The following is a 22,755-nucleotide window of genomic DNA, read 5'->3' on the forward strand; positions in this document are numbered from 1 at the left end:
GCACACTCACCAATATCAACATGCGTTTGAGTGGCATGCGCTTGGTGTTGTGTACGGAGGTAGAGGCTAACTGAATGTGAAAAGAGCAATACACGCGAGTGAAGATAGTGTCATTGAAGTTGAGTATGCGCGCGGTTCCTGTACCTGATATTGCTAGACTGAGAGCAAAGTGACAGTAAAGTGACAATGAAGGGTCCAATCTAATCCCACGTGGTTTGCGCTCGTGCGCGCTTTCAAGGCAGCTGCACTTAGGCAGTGTAAACAAGCGCACAGCAGGCGCGCCTTTCATTTCCACACGCTTCGATGGGAAACCATCAGCGCGCGCTCTACAACTCCAGTACCCGAGATGAGAAGACAGACTACGTAGCCAAGGGCGTTGCAGTTCCTCAACCCTCACTATACGAGATGAGAAGACATAGTAAAACGCACCGCATTCCAGCGCCTACCTGGATAGACAGAAGAAAGTCGGTCGGCAGAGGTGACATCGCTCTTTCCGCATGCGTCATCGTATACCTACACCGTCCACTCCACCACCTCCCCCAACTTCCAATCCACATCCTCCATCCAAGCCCCCACACTCCACGCCCCCAGTCCCCTCGGCCACCAATTCTCCTCACCTTGTTCCAAAACCTCACTCTCCTTCTTCTCATGCACCTCAACCCAGCATCCCCTTGCCCTCGGCGTGACCGCCGCAATATCAAACGCCCGCCACTTCTGCGTCCCTACTAACACCGCGTCCATCTTCTTAATGTCTGTGTCGTAGTCGTCTACCTGTAGTTCTTCTTGCACTTCTTTGACCGCTTTCTCGTGACCCGGCGCAGATGGCAGGGGAGGTTGCGCGGCGGCCATGCTGAGAGGGAGGTATTTCGTGTTCAACGGCATTGGCGGAATCCATTGCCAGGGTTTGAGAGTACAGGCAAAGAACGGTGCGCCGCCATCGCCTTCTTTGGTGCCAGGCGGAAAGACTTGCACTGTTAGGGTGGATGGAGGTGAGGCGCCGGGGGCAGTAGGCGGTGCGGAGAAAGAGAAGCGGGCGAGCTGTTTGGGAATGTTCCAATTTAGGCGCCCGTTGTAGGTTGTTGTGCGTTGGGAGACGTAGATGCGGGATATGCGTTGGGCTTTCTTTGGGATATTGATGTGTGGCTGGCCGGATGGGGTGGTTGTTGGTTGTGGGACGGTGAAGTTTCCGGGGACGAGGAGGAGTTCGTCGTAGGGGCCTGTGATGAGGTCAGAGGAAGTGCTAGAATCAATTTGATCCCATGCTGTCTTTTAGTGTATTCTTCCTGCTCATTCCCATCCCTCAAAAAGACGTCGAGTTTGACATCCACAATACCCACCGACTCTTCCATCCACAACCTTGCCTCTTCTCACCCTTTCCCATCCCTGCTCATCCCACAAAAGGAACATCCCACATACCAACAGGCGTATCCCTATACCTAACAATACACACGGTCCCCAACCCTCCCTCAAACTTCCCCATCCCCTCATCATCCCACCCACCCTCCTTCCCCTCAAGCTCACCATGCACACCCCCAGGCAACCCCTTCAACACATGAAACAGCATATACACCTCCGCCGTGAGTTTCCATGGCGCCGGCGCACGCGCAACAGGATGAAACGACGGTTCTTCAGGGCCGGGTGCAGACATTGCGCGGTATCACGATCGAGAAGATGGATCAAGCGGGATGACAATGGTGTGAGAAAGACAACACTTATTAGGTGGGAGATGGTGATACCCGTTTGTTGTAATAACCCCAGCTACCGGGTAACGTTGTTGCGATCTGGCATGTGATGGGCAAGGTATCCGGTTCAGCCGCGGCTGCGGTGTGTGTCTCGAGACATCCCTTGCAATATTCTCTCGGTAAAGTACCAAGGAGACTGTGTGGCACAGCAGAGCAGCTTACATCGCATCGTGTAAGCGCGCCAAGGTGCTTTGTTTCCATCACTAAGCACTTGATGGAATCAATCAACTGGTTTTGAATGTACACGGGAGTAATGCGAAGAATGCGCGAGAAGAGTGAGAAGTTGATGAGGGAAGCGCGATGGTCTGAGCGCTGCGTGCTTGAACCCATCCATGCCGCGTTCTTAAGTGCCCCCAGACGCATCACCAAGATCTGGTACGATATACGATGACAGTCACACAACGATGAGATGGTACTTCTCTCAACTTACCTCGTCCATTCTCAACCTTGGAAAGCACACAGTCACCACCAAACCACCAAACTGCCGTCGTCGCAACTATACCCACCAAGTCCCGCCTACACTACAGTACCTAGCCCCGCCTCGCCAAAATTCTGACAACCACCACACCAACACGCACGCACGCACATGCAGATGCAGATGCACTCATGCCCATCGCGCCCACCTCCCTGCGAACCAAAGAATGTCTTGCATACCAACCGCGTCACAAGTCATCCTAAATATTCTCCACATCCTTCCATCCGTCCACACATCCACCCATCTACATCTGCATCTGCACCCTTCCTTGCACACCGCTACTGATGTGCCGTCCTAAACATCCCTTAACTTTAGTTCCCTTAGTCCTGTCAATACATATGCAGCTCCAAATCCTTCTCGGCGCGTAGAAGAACCTAAGAACACCTTTCAATATTTTAGAATATTTTAGCAGGGTGGTTCTATCCGTCTAGTCACCGTGCTTTCATGCCCACTTCTTCTACTTAACTAGAAGTAGAATTATCTGGGGGTAATAGAAACTCACCCTGCCCCGCTTTAATCTTGATAGCCCCAGTAACACCCGCGTCTATACATGAGCATGTTTTTGTTAGCCAACGTAGCCATGTACACCTAGCAACGAGCCGCATAGCTCAATGTACTCGCGGAGATTAAACACGGAATCCCTCCTACTCATGCACATGTCTCTGCATCGGGCAAAGACTCGTGTGCGTCCGTCATTATACTCCGGAAGAACTTTTGTAGGATCTGATCGCTGGAGGAAGAAAAGGGTTCGTGGGCACCCCACAGCACGAGATCAACGATTCGCTGCTCTGTCGATTACTACCAAATCGCCGGTAACGCAAACGCGGCTCTGCGTCGATCATCATACGTACATATGTCAGCTCAATGTCCAGACCCTTTCTTCCTCCCGAGATGTTTCCCAACGATTTCCAGCAATACTACATCGTTCGTTCTCGTTCTTTCTCCCCATCCACATCAATAGTCAATATTTCCCCAGTCGTTGGAGCACCGTCTCGTGGCAACGCGTCTATTGGCTGAGAGTCGGGCTATCCAATAATACAACCCGGCTAACTACGGCGTGCGCGTCCACACACACAACAAAGCCGGGGCGGGAGTGTGTCGAGGCCAAAACCAATAGACCCTACGAAGCTAGGTCATGCGGCTCTGCACCTACCCTTTCGACCTAAACTAGGGGCTGGCGGCGGACTGACAGCCCTGGAGTTGTCAATGCTCACGTACCAGCCTTGTCCCCAAACAGCAGTCCGCTTGCATGACGCGCAGCAGAACGACGATGGAGCGGCGGCCTGTGGCGGGACAAAGCGTTTTCTTGGCGGCTGAGGCGCGCGGACGAGTCAGAACACCAGCACTACTACCATGGCACGTGGCATGGTAAGCTGTGACCCTGAAGGACCGGGCGAGTGGCAATACATCGGCATGTGATGGCTGGTACGTAGCGGGATGTTGCAACCTTGGCATGAGGGTACCTCGTGGTTGTTCGTGTGCAAGGGAACCCATTGTACGAATGCGGTGGCGTATCCCTCGGTACGTTGGTAGCGCAAAGTTGGTGGTAAGAACCAAACGGCGCGCTACACCGAACAGGCGACGGGCCCGGTCGGTAGTCATGTGTAGCCAGATTAGCGATGTTTGGACGCGGCTTGGAAGGGCGCATGTCCGATGGATGAGCGTCATCACGAAATTGTCTGGAGATGAACGATGAGGTTGAGGGGGGAACCAAGTGGTGAATTGTGTAGGTTTGAACTCCGACACGCATGTCCGTTGGATGAGCGTGATCACGAAATTGTCCGGAGACGAACGATGAGGTTGCAGGAGGAACCAGATAGTAGTGTGTGAAGTATGTAGAGTGTGGTATTACGGGACCCTCCAAGATGTACTTGTCAGGATAGCCGTCATGTCTATCAACTATCTCCGAAAATGAAGAAACGCCTGTGGAACTCGAGGTCCTATTTTGGATAACTTTTTGTTTACTCTGCGATAGAGGAGAACGCCGTTTCGAAGGAAAAAAGAGAGAAAAGAGACCCAAGTCTATGAAGCTCAGGGGGATATTCCGCGTAGAAAAAAACAGGACGATTTGAAAGCAAAGATAGCCAACTCATAACACCTCTGTAATGCACATCGAATTCGTCGTTACCAAGCGCTGCTGTGTATACCGCCGCCGCCGGTTCAAAAGGAAGATGTACAATCTCGAGAGGATGTACAAGAAAGCGGGAATACGTGGGCGGAGCCAAAAGTAGTCTCTTTATCCAAGGTTATCAGGCCTGACTGGTTGGTTTGGTAGACAAATCCTCCAATCCAAATGTAACGCCAGGTAGATGCAAGAACAAGGGACGGGACGAGTCATGACTTTTCGTGTTGTTGCTGAACAACATCAGCCGATAAAGAAACAAAATGTCTATGGCGAAGCTGCAAGCGTCGTCGCGGGATATCGAAGATCGGGGTATTGGGAGAAGAGTAGAAGGTTGGGAGACGCGTTGAGAGCGATCCGAAGAAGTAGAGTTCTAGAACATGGAGGGGTCGATGCCCATTCCAGCACCAGCGACATTCGCGTTCTGAAGATTTTGCAGATTTGAGGTCAGGCCAAGCTTCTGCATCGCCAACTCGGGGTTGCAGTGGGGAGCGTGGGAGCGGTGGTACTTGAGACCGTTGAGGTTCTTGTATCGCTTGCCGCAGACTTCGCAGCGGTATGGCTTCTCCTTCTCCATGCCGACAGTTCCCGGGTAGGGAATGGATGTGAGAGGGTCGACAATCGAAAAGGTACCGTCGTCGTTCTCCTTGAGTTGCTGGTTCTGGTGACCGTGCTGCTTGTGGTACTTGAGACCGTTCTGGTTCTTGTATGCCTTCTCGCAGCCGATGACTGGGCATCGGAATGGCTTGACTTCCTCGGGGAAGGGGAATTGGGGTATGCTCGCGCCGTTGATGAGCTGCTGCTCCCGTAATCTCCTGGCCATCTCGCTCTGGTCGTTTCCGCTGAGCTGGTAGTTCTTGAGCGCAGCTTGCAGCTGAGCCTGGTTCAGACCGCCGCCCTGCTTGCTGAAGAGACGCTTGCCGGGCTGGTCGATTGTGCCGTTGTTGTCGAATGCGCCCATGCCAAAGTTGCCGTTGCCGTTGGCGAAGTTCATGCCCATGTTCATGTTCATGTCCATGCCCATCATCGGGTTAAAACCGCCAAAGTCCATGTCGAGCTCAGCCGGAGTGCCCGGGTGTGAGGATTCAGGCGATGTCAGGTTGTGGTTTTGCATTGGCATGGTGCCCATGGTGGGGGTGTTGACCGACGAGACGGTGGGGTTGTTCTGGAGGTTAAACTGCTGCGAGGCAGACGGAGTGGTGGGTGTCGATGTGCGCATGCCCTGGTGATTTTGCATGTTGTTGGCGAGGTTGACGTTGACGTTGAGCTGGGGCTGCTGGTTCTGGTTCTGGTTGAACTGGTTCTGGACGGGGAATTGCTGCATGTTCTGCTGCTCCTCGATGGGGCCGAGGTTGTCAAAGTTGATGTCGTCCATGTCCATGTCGTCCAGCGTGTCCATGTCCTGCACAGTCGACAAGTTGGAGCGGCTGACGGAGCCGATGCGCTGGCGGGGTGCGCCTATTGAGCCGGAGCGCGACTGGAAGCCGTTCTGTGTGTTGAAGGCCGGGTCGCCCTGTGTCTGGCTCGGTGCAATGGAGCTGGTCGGGGCACCGGATGTGGCAGTGAAGCCGTTCTGTGGCTGCTGCTGCTGCTGTGGGCGGGCGGCCGGTGCGTTGGCGTGCGTCTCCTCGAAGTGCTGCAGGAGGTCATGCAGGGAGGCGAGGGTGAGGCCGCAGCATGTGAAGTCCTTCATAAAGGCGGCTTCCATCTTGGGCAGGTAGGACGACGAGTGGAAGGAGGGCGAGTTCTGCACAAAGGGCGCGGGTGAGGTACCCATCATGATGCTGGTGCCAATGTTAATTTGGGCTGTTACAACTGGGGATAAGTGGATACTTACTCGTCGCGGATCCAGGACCCGACCGAGTGGCCGCCCCAGCTCATGCCACCTGCGAAGCTACCCATGTTGGTGCTTTCGCGGCGGCCACGGTCCTTCATGGTGATGGGGCGGGCGCCGCTGTTGCCGTAGAAAGAAGAGCCGAGCATGCTGATGGAGGGGTGGCGCTCGCCTATGCTCGGGCGGCCATTGTTGAACTCGAAGTTGTTCGGGTTGAGCAGACCGGGCGTCGTGGCCATGTCGGGCTGAGCCTCGGCCTGGCGTAGAGCCGACGTCAGGTTGGACGTCTGGTTCTGGGGTGAGTTGGAGCCATAGCGCGGGGGCGTCTGGATGTCGATGGGCGAGGCGGTGGCCATGTCTGCGAAGCCGCTGTGGACTTGCGGCTCCTCAGGGAAGAGGGGGAAGCTGCAGTCGCCCGCGTCTTCGAATAGCACGTCCTCGTCGGGCTGGCGGCGGGCCACAAGCTCCGTGGGCTTGCGGTGCCAGAGGTGGTGGAGGCCGGCGCTCGGGTCCTTGTTCCCACGCCCAAACTGCGGCGATGCGGGCTGCTCGACAGGCGTGGAGATGGGCGTGCTCGCTGCGGTGGATTCGCGCGGCGAGTGGGAGAGGGGTGGCGGGTGCTCGTAGGAATCCAGCTTCACGGTGGGCGAGGTGAAGGGTAGAGAGGCAGTGGGGACGAATGCTAGTGGAACGGCGACTCGTTAGGCGCAGTTTCAGATGACTGTGCGGGTGTGTGGCGTCGTCGGCAGTGGTCGTGAATGTGGGAACACCGAATAATAATGGTGTTCAAGTGTGTCTGAGGGTAACTGAAATAGTCGATATGCTCAGTATTATGCCAGTGAATTTACGTGGAATAGCCGTGCCGGGGCGCGGTAGATTATATGCGCAAGTGGGAGCGGTGACGACGAGGGTTAGTATGGGCAGAGCGGCCGACCTCGAGGATCCCTGCACGGTGGGTGGATACGGCCAATTGCGGGCTGGCGCTACTGTGCTCTGTATGCGTCGCTCCTGCCAAAAATGCAACTCTGACGAAGGGCGATCTCGGATTATGCGATGCGAGTGACGGGGCGATGGGCGGAATGCAGATGCAGATGCAGCGATGCAACGGCCACCCGTCTTCTTAATATTTGGTTTGTCTCTCGGCCTGGCCAGCGCCGGCTTCGTGATTGAAATACGGCACTGCCGGCCGAGGCAACTTTGGGAGAGAGGCGCGCACGGCCACATGGTTTCTGGTACGCGCCCCTACTAGAGCCGGAGCATGGAGACGACTCCAAGCGTCTGCGTCTGCGAGTGAGCACTCACGCCGCCGTTCAACGCAGGCTTCCCTGGCCCAGCGCAGTAGCATCGCCAACAACTTCTTCTAGAAGCCATCGTGCGTGGCGCCCTGGCCAGCTGGAAAGTACCGTCGGTCGCTCCTGCCCGTGGCGCAGGCAACACCACCGTAAGCCTTCGCCGCGAACCATCCTATACCCGAGTCTGCTCCGGGCCAGCTCTTGGCTCTTCACTCCCACTACCCTACCTAGCAGCTCGTGAATGATCTCTTCGTGCGAACCGCCGCTGACGCCCATGCACTCACCATCACTTGCAGTCTGCCCTGCAATTCCACCTGCTCCGCACACTAATATGACTAACATGGCTCTGCTCCGCTCGCTGCTCGCTGCGACTCAAAGGGTCCTGGTCTGCATCGCGCCCAACATGCTTCATCCCTACCCACCTGCCTAGCCACACCAGCCCGCTCACGAGCATCCCCAGCGATGGACATCGTCGTTTCGAACCGTCACTATGTTGCTCGGCCAGGTCGGCAGAATGCATCGTCTTGGCCGGACTGCTCTCGGCTGTTTGACTCTCTTGGGCTCTCTTACACACGCACTCAACTAACCGCCGCCGCTGCCCTTAGCCTGCGCTACATGCGGTACGTACTCTGCTGTTGGGACGACTACATGCCTTTGCCTATTGATGCTCTACATGTAGTATCGTCTGCTCTCAAACTCAAAGTTACTGCACCTCTAGCACCTAGCGCTGTGATCACTAACCACCGCGACAATACTCGGCAGGTCTTGCGTTGCTTTTTACCCCATGGTCTTCCTGTCTGGGGTAACGAGTCTGTCGCTTACCCGCCTGCATCACGGCCTGCTTGACTGCCTGACTGCTATAGCTGAAGCTACCGACGACCCGAAATGTCGTGCTCGTCCACCAACCACGACACGATAGCACACACCAAACCCCCACGGCCGCCTCACAAGCCTCATTTCCAACTCCTAACTTCCGTCAGTTGCATATTCGAAACATGCAGCCTGTCCCGTGACGGGCACCGAGCACCGGAGTCTTCTCATACCGCAACTATGTCTGCCCTACCCAAGGCCAGCCATCCTTGCAAACGTCACGCCCGGCTCGCTTCACGTCGTGAGCGCTCGTTTCATTGGACCCTGCAGCAGCTCATTCTCCCACGTCGTGCTCAATGAGGGATCCCGCCCTACACCAGTCCCAATTTCATCCCACTTGCTGTGTCACTCCAGACACCTCATCACCGCCCCAGCGAAACACGTACCAAAGACGTCGTCCCGCGGATTACGACGTCTTCGAAATATCACCGACGGTACGCGCCTGCACTCGTCATGCTTATGCTGACTGGCCTCCTCGGCGAGGGCGGAATCCGTTGGGGCGCGGCTCTCCCGCTGTCGCTTGTATACAGCACCACCGCCAAGCGCTATTGGCGGAAGGCACAACCGGTGCAACTTCCGACTTGCGAGCCAGACACACGGCTGGGTGGCGACGTCACTCACTCTGCCCATCCATCGCCATACGGCCCCAGCCCTGAGATGCACCTCGTCTCAGCTCTCGTTGCCAGCCACCAATCCAGCGTTCTTCCGCCACGCACGGTACCGTCAGCTGAATCGTCGCTCCCGACCCGAGACGAGCGCATCTTGGTACAACTCTTGCAGTAAGTGTGGCGAGCGACGCATCGTCAGATTCACGATGCCCCAAGATCGCATCAGGACTCCAGCCCCAATCCTGGCTAGCAGCCTTCACCGCCAACTGCCGCCGTGACGTACCCGGTATAACAACGTCTGCTATCCGGTAGCGCACGACTGTGCATCATCTCCTAGGCTGCTTCCAGATGTATTGCATCTTCCGATCTTATCAATGTTCAAACTGCACCATGGCTCTTTTCCGCCGGTTCACAGTACCATGGGAAGACACTCTGGGGTAACGGCTACAACGGCTACAACTCCAGACAAGATCACTGTCATGCCAATTGCGGGGTAAAAAGTAACTCTGGTATCCAAGTACGTCGACGTAGACTGACCCGAACATCAAGCGAACGTTCTGTACCAACATCTGTGACGACTCCAGCACGCAGGCATGAAGCCAGCGCATGGCACACGCAAACGCCCCAAACGCTCCCGGAATCGGATCCATCAGTGTCCAACGTTGCGACACTACGTGGTTAGAAACGGCCCTTCATCATGTTCACAATATGCGCGTCATTGCTTTTGGCGTCAGGCACGCCTACCCCAGGGGACGAATCGCAGACCATAGCAACCCGTGCTACTATCGTCTAACGTCAGTAGTCTAATTCACCTCGCTTAAAGGCTCAGCTCTCGCTGTCACGTTGTCGACAATGCAACACCAAGCAACACGGATAATGACTTATCCCACTCGGTAGTCGCAATTTTCATGAAATTGTCCGAAACATGATCGCTTGTGGCGCCTCACACGATGTCTCGAACCCACACTGCACTGTCTAATACGTTGTATCCGCCATCTCCACACCTCCACCTGCAGCGCCATGCATGATTTCAAGCTTCAACGCTAGAACCTCTAGCGCGGGCTCGGTCCTTTCTTGGGTCACGTTATCGGGCCGCTACCATACACGCAGAGCACATTCGGCAACAGCCAGAGATCAAATGTTGACGTGAACAGATGTGCAGCATGGATTGACATCGGAATACCGATTCTAGATTCTCCGACTATGCAATCGAAGGATTCCGGCCCTAGACAGCTGAGACGTTGTGATGTTGTGTTCGGTCAAATACATCATCTTCGGCCCTACATCCATGGGCAACACGAGCGCACGATCAGCCTTGTGACGTCAACCTCGACAGGATGAATCGTTCCTCTAGGCAGCTGAACCTAACGCTGGCGAACTGCTCCGCGAACGATGTTGTTAGAGGCGATGGGATCGAGCATGGCCGACCTTATCTACCTGATCGGCAATATGCTAGTAATAGCTTCCTCCCGCACTTCGGGATAACTACATCCAGTGTGTTGATATGCGAGCCCGCGCGTCACTGTCGCGCATGTGTGCGGCGTGGCATATGTCATCCCGCCAAACCCTGGCTTTTGTGACGAAAGATGCAGCACTCATCAGTCGATGCTCCTCGGAACCGCAATCACATTCCAGAGGGACTGACCTTCCGAAAAGGTATACTATGGGAATTTGTACTCGACGATCGTTCAGGCGTAATGTGGCAGGTCCGGCTTGCTTTACCCGGTGGGATGCACGTTGGAAGTGAATCATTTGTATTGGATGATCGTCGATATCGTCAGGCTTCGTGAGTAATGCCGTGTACATGACTTCTTTCGCTCACCCTGATGGTCACGGACTTCTCTTGACATCAGAAGACACGTGTGCTCATTACAACACCCGATTACCTCTTGCCCTTCGATCCGTCAACAACGAGAAATGGAGATGCTTATCTGTGGAACAACCATACACGCAAGAGACCCATCACGACCGAAGTACTGCCTGGCAGCGATGCACAATAGCGATGAGAGTGTGTCATATGGACATGTCTTCGTTTCAATATAGGGGTATCTTCTCAGTATTCATGGACGACATGCCGCCCATCGGAGCTTCGGAATGCGGCCGACAACTTTCACCCTCATTCTCTTTCATGGACATCTCTCGAAACCACTGCGGCAACTCGTCTCTCCAGCATATCATCACCGCATAGTCTCGTTGACTACTCGTTGTGTATACCTTAAATGTGCAACACTGGATAGGACACTTTAGGGCGAACGCAGTCGACCACAAACACACATGTGGATGGGAATCATATCTCCGCAAAGGAGTTAGACACGAAATACTGCGATAACTTGACTTTAGATATCATGTCGCATTCTTCAACGCATGGCTCTACGGTAGTAATGGAGTGAGTATCAGAACAACGCTTTTCAAAATCTATCAACCGATGCAACACTACCTCATTTCAACGATCCAGATCGGAGCCCTCAATCTCCGTACGCGGCTTCCTCCTCCCTTTCCCTTTCTTCTTGGCTCCTTCAGCCTGCAGCACCGTCTTCTCAGCAGCACCAGCAGCACCAGCGTCCGCCCTCCCAGCCATCCTCTCCAGAACAGCCTTCCTAGCTTCCGCCTTCTCCTTCCTCTCCTTGCCCAGCCAATCAAACACGCCCTCCACATTCGTAAACTGCATGAACCCACCCTCTCTCCACGCATCCCCATGTATCTTCTCCCCGGTTTCATTATCCATCGAAGCAGACTTTTGCGAACTGAGCGCCCGTCCCCAACGACAATACACCAAGCCTTGTGTGAGTACACGCACTCTCACACCCATATTCTTGTACTCTCCTTTCTCGTAGACGGGATTGTTAGCGGTAGACGAACCAACCTCCCACCCACCTTTCCGATACGCAGTCACCCCGTTGAAACATAGGATCTGCGTCAACGCCGTATCACCCCTCGCACGCTTCTTCTCAGTCTCGCTCAACGCATCACGCCGCTTCTGCTCGTCCTCGTCTACGTCTTCGTACTTATTCCGCATATTTCGTTGTCGCATGGGCTCATCGTTCCAACACTCCATTATCGACGAATCGTAGTTATCTTCTTTGAAGAGCGGGACGTGGTGGTATGCTGTGTGTGGGTCGAGGTGCATGTGCAGGGAGAGGATGCCTGCGGAAACGGTGAGGCGTCGGAGATCAGCGAAGACGGTTTTGAGTGAAGGAGCGGGGATCGGGAGTGGGGTGGAGGCGGGGTATGTAGGTGGGTGGACTAGCGAGAGGAGGGGCGAGAGGTGTATCCATAGTGCTCCGATGATGGTGTTGACGTGCGCGTTGAAGTTTGCTGGGAGGGATGTGGGTGTGGGGAGGTGGGCGAGGATGGTGGATGCGTAGGCGGCGTTGCGGGTGAAACCTATTCATGTCAGTTCAAATCTCTCCATTCTCTCCATCTTCTTCACTTGACCCAAACTCACCATCCTGATCCTTCATCTCCCTCTGCACCTTGCTCACAGCTCTAACACCCTCCTCCGTCCCACCAAAGAACGCATGCTGCAACACCTGCACAGGTAGAGATACGAGGTCAGTACATTTCTCACATGCACTTCGTAAAGCCAGAACTTACCTGCTCACTCAACACATTCCCAATCATCGCACAAACCAGCGCCTGCATCTTCTCTTTGTTGACAAAAAGATCGTGCCACCCCCATAGTCCACTCGGCCCTCCACTCGCCACACAGTTGATTAGTTTCGCCGTCTCTGGTGTTAGGGTTTTGAACCACTCTTTCTTCACTGTGATATCCTCGTTCTCATCCGTCATCGTGTGTGCGGGGTCAGCGCCAGAAGCGAAATATCTCTCGGCAAACTCCTCCACAGCGCTCATGAGCCCCCACAGCCCATCCCTTATCTCCGCGTCGCAGAAGGCGTAGTCTGGCTCCGAGGCTAGTTCTGCGCGGATGAGGCGGGGTGAAGCGTGGAGTTCGCGGGCGCGTAGGTTGGGTTGCTCGGACCATTTGTCGGCGGGTGTCTGTTTGTGCCAATTCCGAGGATATTCGAAGCCTGGGGGGTGGGTTGGATGGGTTATGGGGAGGGGGGACGTCATTGTGTGTTGGGATGGTGGCGGTGGTGATTGTGCTTGTGATGGTGACGATGGTGTGGTGATGGGTTTAGCGGATGAAGATGAAGGTGGAGGTGGAGGTCTGGTCGGTGTAGCCCGTGTAGTAGTCGTAGTTAATCCAACAGCCCCAGCCCGCGGTCTAGGTTGTTTGCCAACAGGCATATGTTTGAGTCTGTCCACTTCTACTTCGATCTCGCCCATACTAGTAATGACAGGTCCGGCCGACGAAGTGGTGGGAGAAAACGATAGTTGCAGGTCGTCGTCGCTGCTGGACCAATCTATTTCATCGATCGCTTCGTCTTCTTCGTTCTCGGTCTCGCTGCCTGTGCATGTTGATGGCGACGACGACGGCGTCATGGTTATTTTGGTGCTTGTACTCGCCAGCGTCTTCCCTGCTTTGTCGTGTGGCTCTGTCCTACCAGTCCTACTACCTGTCCCACGCGCTTCAACCGCGTTGTACAAATCGCGCGAAAGTTTGCGCACGGATTTGGGAGTCGCATACGGCCGAGCATCGTCATCTCCATCATCATCCTCTCCAATCTCAACACCAGCTTCAAATTCAGCTTCGTCTTGAAGTTGGCACGCTGCCGCTTCCACCTCGTCCAGATCATTCCTATCCATCTCATATCCATCATCTCCACTCACCGCCACCGTCCCCGCACCAGCATAAACAGCATTCTGGTATTCCTCTGGATCATACGCGTCTCTCTTCCTCTTCCCGCCCGAGCGCGCGGTAGGCGTGTTTGGTGTATCGCGTTTCTTGGTGGGTGGGGCTTTAGCGGGCGAACTAAACAGGTTGTGGAGGAACGACATCGCGCGCGATCGTTGTTGCGTAGTGTGGTTGCGATGGTGGGGTGAGGATGTGCGCTGAATGTTAGATTTGGCTAATTAGCCTTGATCGTAATGAAGGGTCAGTCGCATGAATGCGATGTCTAGCGTCACCGGCTCTTGTATGTTGTATGGCTACGGTGGTCGCTTTGTCTTTGTTGGTGCGGGACCGCATGCGGCAGTTTGTGGGAGCGTGCAGCCGGATGGAGGTTTGTATTTGTGGTGCGCAGGAGCAACAAAGACACCGAGAGGTGTTACTGTGGTATCTTTGCGGTGCAGCGTAACAATGGGTGTCTTTGACGTGGCGATCGTCTATTGTGTTGGCAAGTTAGAGTGAGGTCCGGTGAGGGTATATGCATGCGTCGCATCCTTCTAGCTCACATATCCAGCTATCAAATTAGCAGAAGACACAACAAGGCACTGCGAACCTGATTGAGGAAGAACCACTATCATTACCTCTGCAGAGTAAAACCCGCTATGCTAGATACGCCTGGCTCGATAAGTAAATGTAGAGCGATGATGCAAGGAAACGCTAGATGACAACAATAGACAAAGAAACTTGAATTGAGTTTATGACTTGGGTGGTGGTGTAAAGTTCTTGTAGAAACAAGAACATAACGTGCTCTCAATCTGAGGCTTGAGCCTGACGTCGTCGCCTGACGAGCTCGTGCAGGCTGGTACTCCTTGTCCACCTGCTACGCTTTGTTCGATCTTTACGGCTAGTTCAAGTCAGTTGTTGTACGTGAGATAGGAGCTGTTGGGCGTGCTTACCATATGGCCACGCCTTGTTGGCGACCTTTCCAACTGCGATTGTGTCGTCTGGGTACGTCTGCTGCATCTTGGTGTATAAGATGCCCTGCATGTTTGTCGCACCGTAGTCGCACTCGAAGTCGCCTCTCTTTCCTCCAAGGCTTCCAGTCATGTTCACAGTCTTAGAGCGAGTGATCTGGAACCGGTATCGCTCCGTGTCCTTCCCGGCGTCCAAAAGCTCGAGGTCTTCGTTCTGGAACGTCGTGTCGAATGTGTCGTCCTGTTTGCCTGAGGAAATCTTCCAAGACCCTGCAGATCCGCTGATATCCCAATTGAGAATGGTGAGAGCTTTCTGTTGGTCGTCGTAGTAGTTTGTGTTCGGCGGGCATGTCCACGTGTCTGCGTCTGAGGTGCAGTCTGTTGTGACGGTGTCGAGGAAGAGGACGAAGGACCAGCTTCCGACAGGGAAGTTTGAGGGGACGGCGGAGGGTGTGGAGGTGGCGACTGCAGATGGGGGGTCGTCGTCGGTCGTGGAGGGAGAGTTGGAGTCGGGGTTGGAAGCGGGCTTGCTATCGGTGCCTGCTGGTGTCGTTGAGCCGCCTGTGTTCGCTGCGGGTGTGCTACTGTGTAATTGTCAGCCCATATGCCCTCGATGTTAGCATGAGGTTGGCCTACCTCTTCGAGTCCTTCTTCAGTCCCATCGCCAGTCCAACGCCCAATGCCACGATCAGCGCAATGATCAGGGCGGCGACCACGGCAAGCTTCTTCCATCCCCAGGCAGCACATCCTCTCTGTCTCCGTTGCCGCACGTGTCCAAACTTCTCCTCATCCCGGTCACTCCACACGCTGACACTGAGATTGCTCCCATTGTGCATGTCCTCGCTGCTTTCCCTTGGCGTGAGCAACCTGCCACCCGTCAAGACCGATTGGATGAAGCCGGGCTTCTTCTCGACCCTGTGGTGTTGTACTGGCCCAACATGCTGATGCGATGGGTCGTTGCAGAATGTGCTTTCGGTGGTGACGCTGATTTCGGCGGCCTTGGACGAAGCCGACTTGCCTCGTTTGGCGTCGAGGATTACGGAGAGACGCTGGCCAGCCGGCGTCGAGATGCGCTTTGCCGGCCGGTCGTCACCGATCTCATAGTGTGCCTTTGCGCGCTTGGAGCGATAGAAGTTCATTGGATCGGAGGCTGTGGGCTATATTGCTTGTGACTCGCGGTGTATGGTGTTCTGTGTGTCAAAAGAAAGCGTCCAAGTTCTCCTGACTGCAATGGCTATCGCTCTGCGGGTGGCTTGCCGCTATATCGCGCTATAGCCTGGGAGCGTAGGAATGCCGATGACGAAGACGATGGGGGTAGGGAGGTGAGAGGAAGATAACAGGAGCCTCCCTCCACGGCTGTCAGGCGCGACGCACCCGCCTGAGCCATGACAGCTCTCGAAAGCTTGTACGAGACGGAATCTTGTTGACATGATCCTCCTCAGGCCTCGAGCGTATGGGGCCTGCGCGATATCACGCGCTAGCGACCGTTATAGTATCGAAGTAAACTGCAACGGGCTAGGGGGTCACCCCATTCTCCTGACCATCACTCATGGAGCTGGTTCTCGGTGGAGCCGCACGGTGCTGCGTCGGGAACGGGTGCGCCATGCATGGGCAGATCATGAGAGCTTCGCGGGAGCTTTTATGCAGACAGGATGATGGCGTGCTTGACATCTGGGGTTGAAAAGACAGAGAGTGCCTTCCGCGGGTCTCGATGCTTTGCAGTCGTTGCAAGGTGACGTCGCACGAGTGAAGTTTGTTGATAGTACCGTTGGTAGCTTGTTTCGTGGGCGGTGTTTGTTTTGCTGAGTGATTAGGGGTCGCACGCACGTCGCTAAAATCGGAGCCTGTTCCTGCATTCGGCCCAGGGATCCGGGTCCGAGGGATTTTGCTGCCAAGCCTCAAGCTGCACCTCACTCGACTTTCTTTCACGTGCTTGCGTGTATACACCGTGACAGTTACAAGCGGCGATAATCAACACGCCGAAGAAGATATCTGGGTAGGTGTTTGTTACGAGGCTGTGATGTCTGATGAGGAGCGACGCTAGTGTCGAACGCGCTTTCTCCACGCGCTCTCGCTCTCACCGCGCGCTCTTCACCGACGCGTCACAAACGCGCCTGCCTCAATCATGCTCTCGCCTACAGTGACGTTTGCACACCTGCGCGCACTTCACTCGGAAAATTCTTTATCAACTCACTGCACGCACTGACTCCAGCTTTCTCCGTGCGACCACTACCTGGTTCTTAGCAGCTGCTCAAGGTGTATAGCAACTCGGCAATCCCCATCAGCATGACCGCCAATCGAGTCAAGGTACGCCTTGTCCCCGGATGCTCCGACGGCGATCCTCTCCATGTCCCTCCTCCGGGAGCTCATACCCAGCTTGATCCACCGACTCTTTACCTCGAGAAGATCGGCCAGCAATGGATGGAGAGTCGAGGTGAAGCTAAGCCGGGTGTGCAATACATCCTGGAAGACCTGCCCTTTGGCTACACCCTTTGGCATCGTCCACGACCATCCAAACCAAGCCATTTCGACAAGTACCTGTATGGCCATCCTGGAAAGAAAGCATTCGACTCGCCGAACAGATTCTTTCCACATTTTCTGCATCTGATGAACAACAACGGCAACAGCATTGGGTGTCCATGTACGCTCTGCAGCGGAAGCGCTGGCGTGCTTCCGAAGACCTCAGCCAACAGCTCGCAAGTACGCAGCTCCAGCGCGGCGTCTTCACGGAAGTCATCCAATTCATCTATTCCCATGCAAAGCCGGCCTTCCAGTGCTCACAGCGCCAAACAACTGCCGGTCGCACTGCCGCCTAGTCTGGCACCACAGCATAAAGGTCGGCCAAAGAAGATAACTCCGGGTCTCGACACGACGAACGTGGACAGTGAGGGCACTCCCGACGTCTACAGGAATCTCATCGATAAGCTTCGCCGGCATCGCGATGTAGACGAACCCATCCTCGAGCCACTGAGCCCAGACTGGCGCGCGGAACAAGACCATCTTCGAAAGTTCCTCAACGATATAAAGACACAAGACCAATGGGTTCCGCGAACTGGAGACATTGTCCTGTACATACGCAACATGCCTGATACAGTGGAATTGGTTCGAGACAACAGCACCGGCGAGCTTCAGCTGTACGATGAGCGACGCAAGCAGCATCTCGGTGCTCCACAATGGGCGGCAGGTCTCGTTACTGAACCGGCTACAGGTACCACGGTCGCCGAACTCGTCGCCTCTACTCAGGAGCGCAATGTATCCAGCATTGGTGTACGCGTCGAACCAATTCCAAATCCAAATGAGTCGGACAAGTCGCTATCTAAGAGACACAAGTACGTCTTGTTGCGACAGACAAGCCCGTTCATGATGTGGAGGGACCTCTTACGCCGTATCCCCCAGGAAGAATGGCATGACACCGTTAAAAACGCCCTCGCGCTGATGTCGACGCTATCTCTTATGGGCAAGTATCGCTTTCGAGGGTCGTGGCCGAACGCGAGTATATACTGTCATGGTATCTACGTTGGCGCTGAGATGCTTGCCGTGGGCGACACAGTACGACTCCTTCCCAACAAGCAATCTGGGCAGTCTGGCTGCACGGATGTCATGAGCATCAAGTCCATCCGACTGAAATGGACCAACCTAGACAAGGCGTCGGACAACGACTATGACGAGGGGCGGCCGTACAATTCCGAGATATGGATCTACGGGTCAGCGTACACCAGCGACAGCTCGCGGTCTAACAAGCTGTGGGTGACGGAGCATAATGTCGAAGCCCCGCGAGTGGCCAACGACTATGCAGACTGGTTTCCACTACACCCGGCCGACAAAGAGCTCGCCATCCCCTACTCGCGCGTCCTCGGCCGCCTGCACGAGCGGGACGCTATGGCATACTTCCTTAAATCCGATCATGAAGACCTTCCTGGACTCGATGTCGGACGACACGCAGTGACCGAGGCACGTGCATTTGCCCGCAAACACGACAATCGCATAGCAGCGGAGTCTGATGCCACCTGGTACTGGGGAGACGACCGGGCCGACGCTCTAAATCTCCACACCATCAACGGTCTCGATGTGTCTAGATACGACCTCGACCGCGATGTCAAAGATCTCCGCCGCAAGTACCGCCAACTCGATGGTATCGCCAAAGGAGATGCGAAGCCTACAGGTCAAGACATACTCGACGGCAGGGGATTGCGTACCTTCATGGCGCCGGCTTTACCACTCCGCACCAGCGGCGCGAAGGCACCAAGCGAAAGCGGAAGCTCGATGGCAAGCGAAAGCCATGCGTCCCGAAAGCGCACGCATATTGTTGACTTGGACGATGAGGACGACACCGAGGAGGACGACATCGACGAAGAGATTAGGGAGCACACCAAAGTCGTGGCGGAAGACGGCGAACGTCCGAAGAAGAAGCCGAAAGTCATGGTAGTCATTGACTGAAGAGCGACTGGGCATATAGGAACCCGACAGGCATGGCCCGGTACGAGCCATATGGTACGAAGATGATTCATGGCATATGCCCTTTATGGCGAGAGAAATTATAATACAGTGGACTCGGGTACGATGGTGGAGACGATAGCCAAACTTTCTTTTCACGACGGCGGGCATGGAGGATCACTGTTGATACCCATTTATTGCGATATGCTCGAGCAACTGCATGTTGATGTACTATACTACATCGACACAACATTAGGGCAGATGCCTATACTGGCCTATTCTGCCACAATACCAACATACGATAGATTTCAGGTGTGCCCTTTCCTTTTTCACGATGTACTCACGAAGCGACCAACAGAGCATACTTCACCCCATTAATCTTTTCTTGACTCCCTTCACCGGCTCAAACTTTTCAACGTCAACCTCACCAAGCTCAACGTTACTACTTACAACCAGGTCTACTTCGTAATCTGTCTCAAAGCACGCCCCCACTGAATGCGCCGCAGCCCTGATTTTACATTTGTCCACCGTTGCTTGTCTCGGGGAAGCATCGACCAGGAACTCGACCTCCAAAAGCGACTGCGCACGATGTTGTGAGATACAACATGGGCCCAAGCACCTGGTGTGACTGGCGTAATAGCCAACAGGTAGCACAAAAGAGTCATGAGTGTGAATCACCTTAATGATGACTCACCAGCGCTTTAAAAATGGAAGCGAATGCGAATCAGTATCTCTATTACACGACATGGAAAACATAAAGATCTTCATTCTCGCTAGGGATTGCGACAGGCTCTTTCGGAAGGCCGTCCCAGAAAATACGCCAACTGCGGACTTGCAGGTACCATTACACATAATCCTTCGGTACTTCCACGATCAGTTCAAAGACTGGGCTGGGTGGACACGCGCATTCGAAGATGGGAGGTATTCTTTAGACCGGCGAGTAAGATCTAATTTTGGCTTACGAAGAGATGTGATCCGGTTGCTGGCACTCATCAAGATGCGCTTAATACACGGCAAGGCGTATTCTCGCACACTCTTTTGCCTTTACTGACACGTGCAGGCCTAGTCCCGACTTGCGACACTTATGAGGATAGTAGGTCCACGAACGACTCGTATCGAGCGAGGAAACACAAAGCCATGCTAGCGCCCTTCCCGTACCTAACACAATATAACCTGATAGACATAATCGACGGTGTCGAAAGACTGGACGGAATGGCGGATTTCGTGCCATTCAAGAAAGAAGGGTTCGAAACAGTCGCGATTTACTTAGTGAAGAAAGCATACCCTGATTTGCCCGAGCCCCTCGCCGAACAACTCGCCCACTCTATCGCAGTGCGACGTCATCGCCTGCTCGATCAAAAAGAACGTGGGGAGGAACTTGCTTCTCGAGAAGACCAAAACCACGAAGCACAGGCTGTACCTGATGAACGCGCGGAGATCATTGCGCAGCCCCAAGATGAGATGGCAGGCATCTTCAACAATTTGACTGTCGCCGACCATCCAGTCTTAGAACCAACACAGCAACCAGACGGTGCTTCAAACCAGCCGACAGTCGAGTCTGGGTCAAATACAAAATCCTCGGAAGCCGAGTTGTACCGGTACCCGAGACCACCTCAGCCATCAAGAGGCTCCGACCACTGTCGATGCGACTGGTGTTCCAAGCGATTGAGTGCTGCGAAGCTGCAGCGCAAAGGATCATGGGAGTACGTTGACCATGGTAGTAGCGCGTAATCTCTGAATACAAGCTTACGATGTGCAGATACCACTTCGACAAAGATCTAGAGCCTTACACCTGCATCTCTGAGCGCTGCCAGAATACGCCGTTATACTTCGCTAGCTATAACAAATGGCAGGCGCATATGGCAGCGATGCACTCGGAGTCCTGGGCAGAAACGATCCATAAAGTCACGGTCTGGTTCTGTTACCGGTGTCGAGATCGGGGGAGATTCCAAAGCGAGGAAGCACTCCGTGCTCATCTGGAAAGTCATAAAATCCGGGGCCTGCTGCAAGAGGGCGAGGTACACATTTCGAAAACGGGAATCGACAGGGAATGCAGAGAACACTGGTACCATGATTTCCGACCGCCAGGGATCTGCTTGTTCTGCAACTACGATGCCGCCGCAGAAAATGAGCGTAAAGCGAGCAGGAGTGCGAACGTGCGTGATGCTATGGTTGAAGCGCGTGAGGCTGAAGAGCTTGTTCGAGACAAGCTCTGGGAGCACATTGGCCAGCATCTCAAGAGCCTGGCTTTCTTATCGTTGAGATGGTGCGAACATTACGGTCCAATTTTCTAAGGGGTTGATGGAAAGGTGGATGCCGCGCAGAGGGAAGAATCTAGTGATGATGATGTTGATGATCAGGAAGCGGCATCAGTGGCGGGATAGTCGGCTGTAATATCAATAGTGTACCTCTGAAATGGCCTTCAATCTACTATACCTGAGGATTGAGCGGGAACCAGCCGCTTTGATACCGACTGAGAGTGACAAGGTAGAGGAAGACTGCGGCTGACAGACAGTTAGGCCGATGCGTACGCACGTACGCTAGCGCGATTACTGAACTGTTCCGAGGTTCCGAGGGACGCGTCTTCCCCGCATCGAAGCTAATCATGCAACCAGCACCAGCCCTACAAGCTACGCACGACAAGCTTTCTGTAGTAGATATCTTTCTACCTATATCCACAACAAGATGTGAGAATAAGTGACGCGATATTCCACCTAACAAGCCTTCCTCAACGCCAACATCACCACAATGTCTAAAAACCCCACAAACAAACCCGTCATCGCCGTCGTAGGCGCAGGCCCAGGCATCGGCGAAGCAGTAGCCCACCGCTTCGCCTCCGAAGGCTTCGTCGTCGCGCTCCTCGCGCGAACAGAAGAAGCGTTACAAACCATGGCCGCGAACATCAACAGCGACGTGGGTACCGGGACGGCGCATTACTACATCACAGACCTACGCGTCGAAGACACAGTAACATCGTCCTTCAAGCGCATCCGCGAAGAGCTAGGCCCCGTCAATGTGCTTGTTTACAACGCTGGCGCGCGCCGCGTAAACGGGCGTTCGCTCGTCGATACCACGTCGGAGGAATTCGAGAACTTCACCAAGATCAACCTTTTCGGCGCGTTTTGGGCGAGCAAGCTCGTCATTCCGGATATGCTTGCCGCGGGCAAAGGTACCATTCTTTTCACCAGTGCGACAGGCGCGTTGCGCGGTATGCCAGGCCTGGCGTCGTTTTCGCCCGGAAAGTTTGGACTGCGTTCGTTGTGTCAGGTCATTACGCGCGAGTATCAGACGAAGGGGATACATGCTGTAAACATCATTGTTGATGGGCCGGTTGATGGAAAGTTGATTGGGGGTGTGATGAAGAGGCAGTGGGAGCGGACTGGGCAGACGGACAAAGCGGCGGACGTGGACAGCCATCTTGTTCAACCGAGGGATTTGGCGCATACGTATTGGTTCTTGCATACGCAGCCGAGGAGTACGTGGACGCAGGAGTTGGATGTTAGGGCTATGAAGGAGACGTTGTTTACGAAGCTGTAGTTGGATGGAAAATTGTAGTAGCATTTATCGATGTGTTCTGTCACAAACATCTGAAAGGGTATAAGATTTCATTGTAATGCGACATCTTCACTGCTTATCTACTGCGAATAACGGGCTCGGTATAGCCCCTTTACTGTG

The 22,755-nt window shown here is 54.4% G+C and overlaps 6 protein-coding genes across 6 annotated transcripts; 2 read left to right on the forward strand and 4 right to left on the reverse strand.

The window, feature by feature from the left end:
- Positions 1 to 513: 513 nt before the first annotated feature.
- J4E84_010827 (uncharacterized protein) lies at positions 514 to 1,648 on the reverse strand (the record flags this gene model as incomplete). The annotated part of the gene is made up of 2 exons (XM_049393382.1): positions 514 to 1,240; positions 1,461 to 1,648. The coding sequence occupies 2 exons, from the start codon at positions 1,646 to 1,648 to the stop codon at positions 514 to 516; spliced, it is 915 nt and encodes a 304-aa protein (XP_049238913.1).
- A 3,064-nt stretch (positions 1,649 to 4,712) lies between these two features.
- On the reverse strand, positions 4,713 to 7,807 carry J4E84_010828 (uncharacterized protein; the record flags this gene model as incomplete). The annotated part of the gene is made up of 3 exons (XM_049393383.1): positions 4,713 to 6,123; positions 6,177 to 6,855; positions 7,750 to 7,807. 3 exons carry the CDS (start codon positions 7,805 to 7,807, stop codon positions 4,713 to 4,715), a joined length of 2,148 nt encoding a protein of 715 aa, XP_049238914.1.
- A 3,579-nt stretch (positions 7,808 to 11,386) lies between these two features.
- On the reverse strand, positions 11,387 to 13,842 carry J4E84_010829 (uncharacterized protein; the record flags this gene model as incomplete). The annotated part of the gene is made up of 4 exons (XM_049393384.1): positions 11,387 to 12,327; positions 12,389 to 12,473; positions 12,538 to 12,939; positions 13,216 to 13,842. 4 exons carry the CDS (start codon positions 13,840 to 13,842, stop codon positions 11,387 to 11,389), a joined length of 2,055 nt encoding a protein of 684 aa, XP_049238915.1.
- Positions 13,843 to 14,427: 585 nt separating this feature from the next.
- Positions 14,428 to 15,785, reverse strand: J4E84_010830 (uncharacterized protein; the record flags this gene model as incomplete). The annotated part of the gene is made up of 3 exons (XM_049393385.1): positions 14,428 to 14,576; positions 14,629 to 15,230; positions 15,283 to 15,785. The coding sequence occupies 3 exons, from the start codon at positions 15,783 to 15,785 to the stop codon at positions 14,428 to 14,430; spliced, it is 1,254 nt and encodes a 417-aa protein (XP_049238916.1).
- A 1,147-nt stretch (positions 15,786 to 16,932) lies between these two features.
- Positions 16,933 to 19,083, forward strand: J4E84_010831 (uncharacterized protein; the record flags this gene model as incomplete). The annotated part of the gene is made up of 1 exon (XM_049393386.1): positions 16,933 to 19,083. One exon carries the CDS (start codon positions 16,933 to 16,935, stop codon positions 19,081 to 19,083), a length of 2,151 nt encoding a protein of 716 aa, XP_049238917.1.
- A 2,745-nt stretch (positions 19,084 to 21,828) lies between these two features.
- Positions 21,829 to 22,617, forward strand: J4E84_010832 (uncharacterized protein; the record flags this gene model as incomplete). The annotated part of the gene is made up of 1 exon (XM_049393387.1): positions 21,829 to 22,617. One exon carries the CDS (start codon positions 21,829 to 21,831, stop codon positions 22,615 to 22,617), a length of 789 nt encoding a protein of 262 aa, XP_049238918.1.
- Between the last annotated feature and the right edge of the window lie 138 nt (positions 22,618 to 22,755).

Source organism: Alternaria hordeiaustralica (assembly GCF_023758085.1).
Source record: "Alternaria hordeiaustralica strain BMP 2776 chromosome Unknown scaffold_47, whole genome shotgun sequence".
In the NCBI taxonomy this organism is placed as follows: Eukaryota; Fungi; Ascomycota; class Dothideomycetes; order Pleosporales; family Pleosporaceae; genus Alternaria; species Alternaria hordeiaustralica.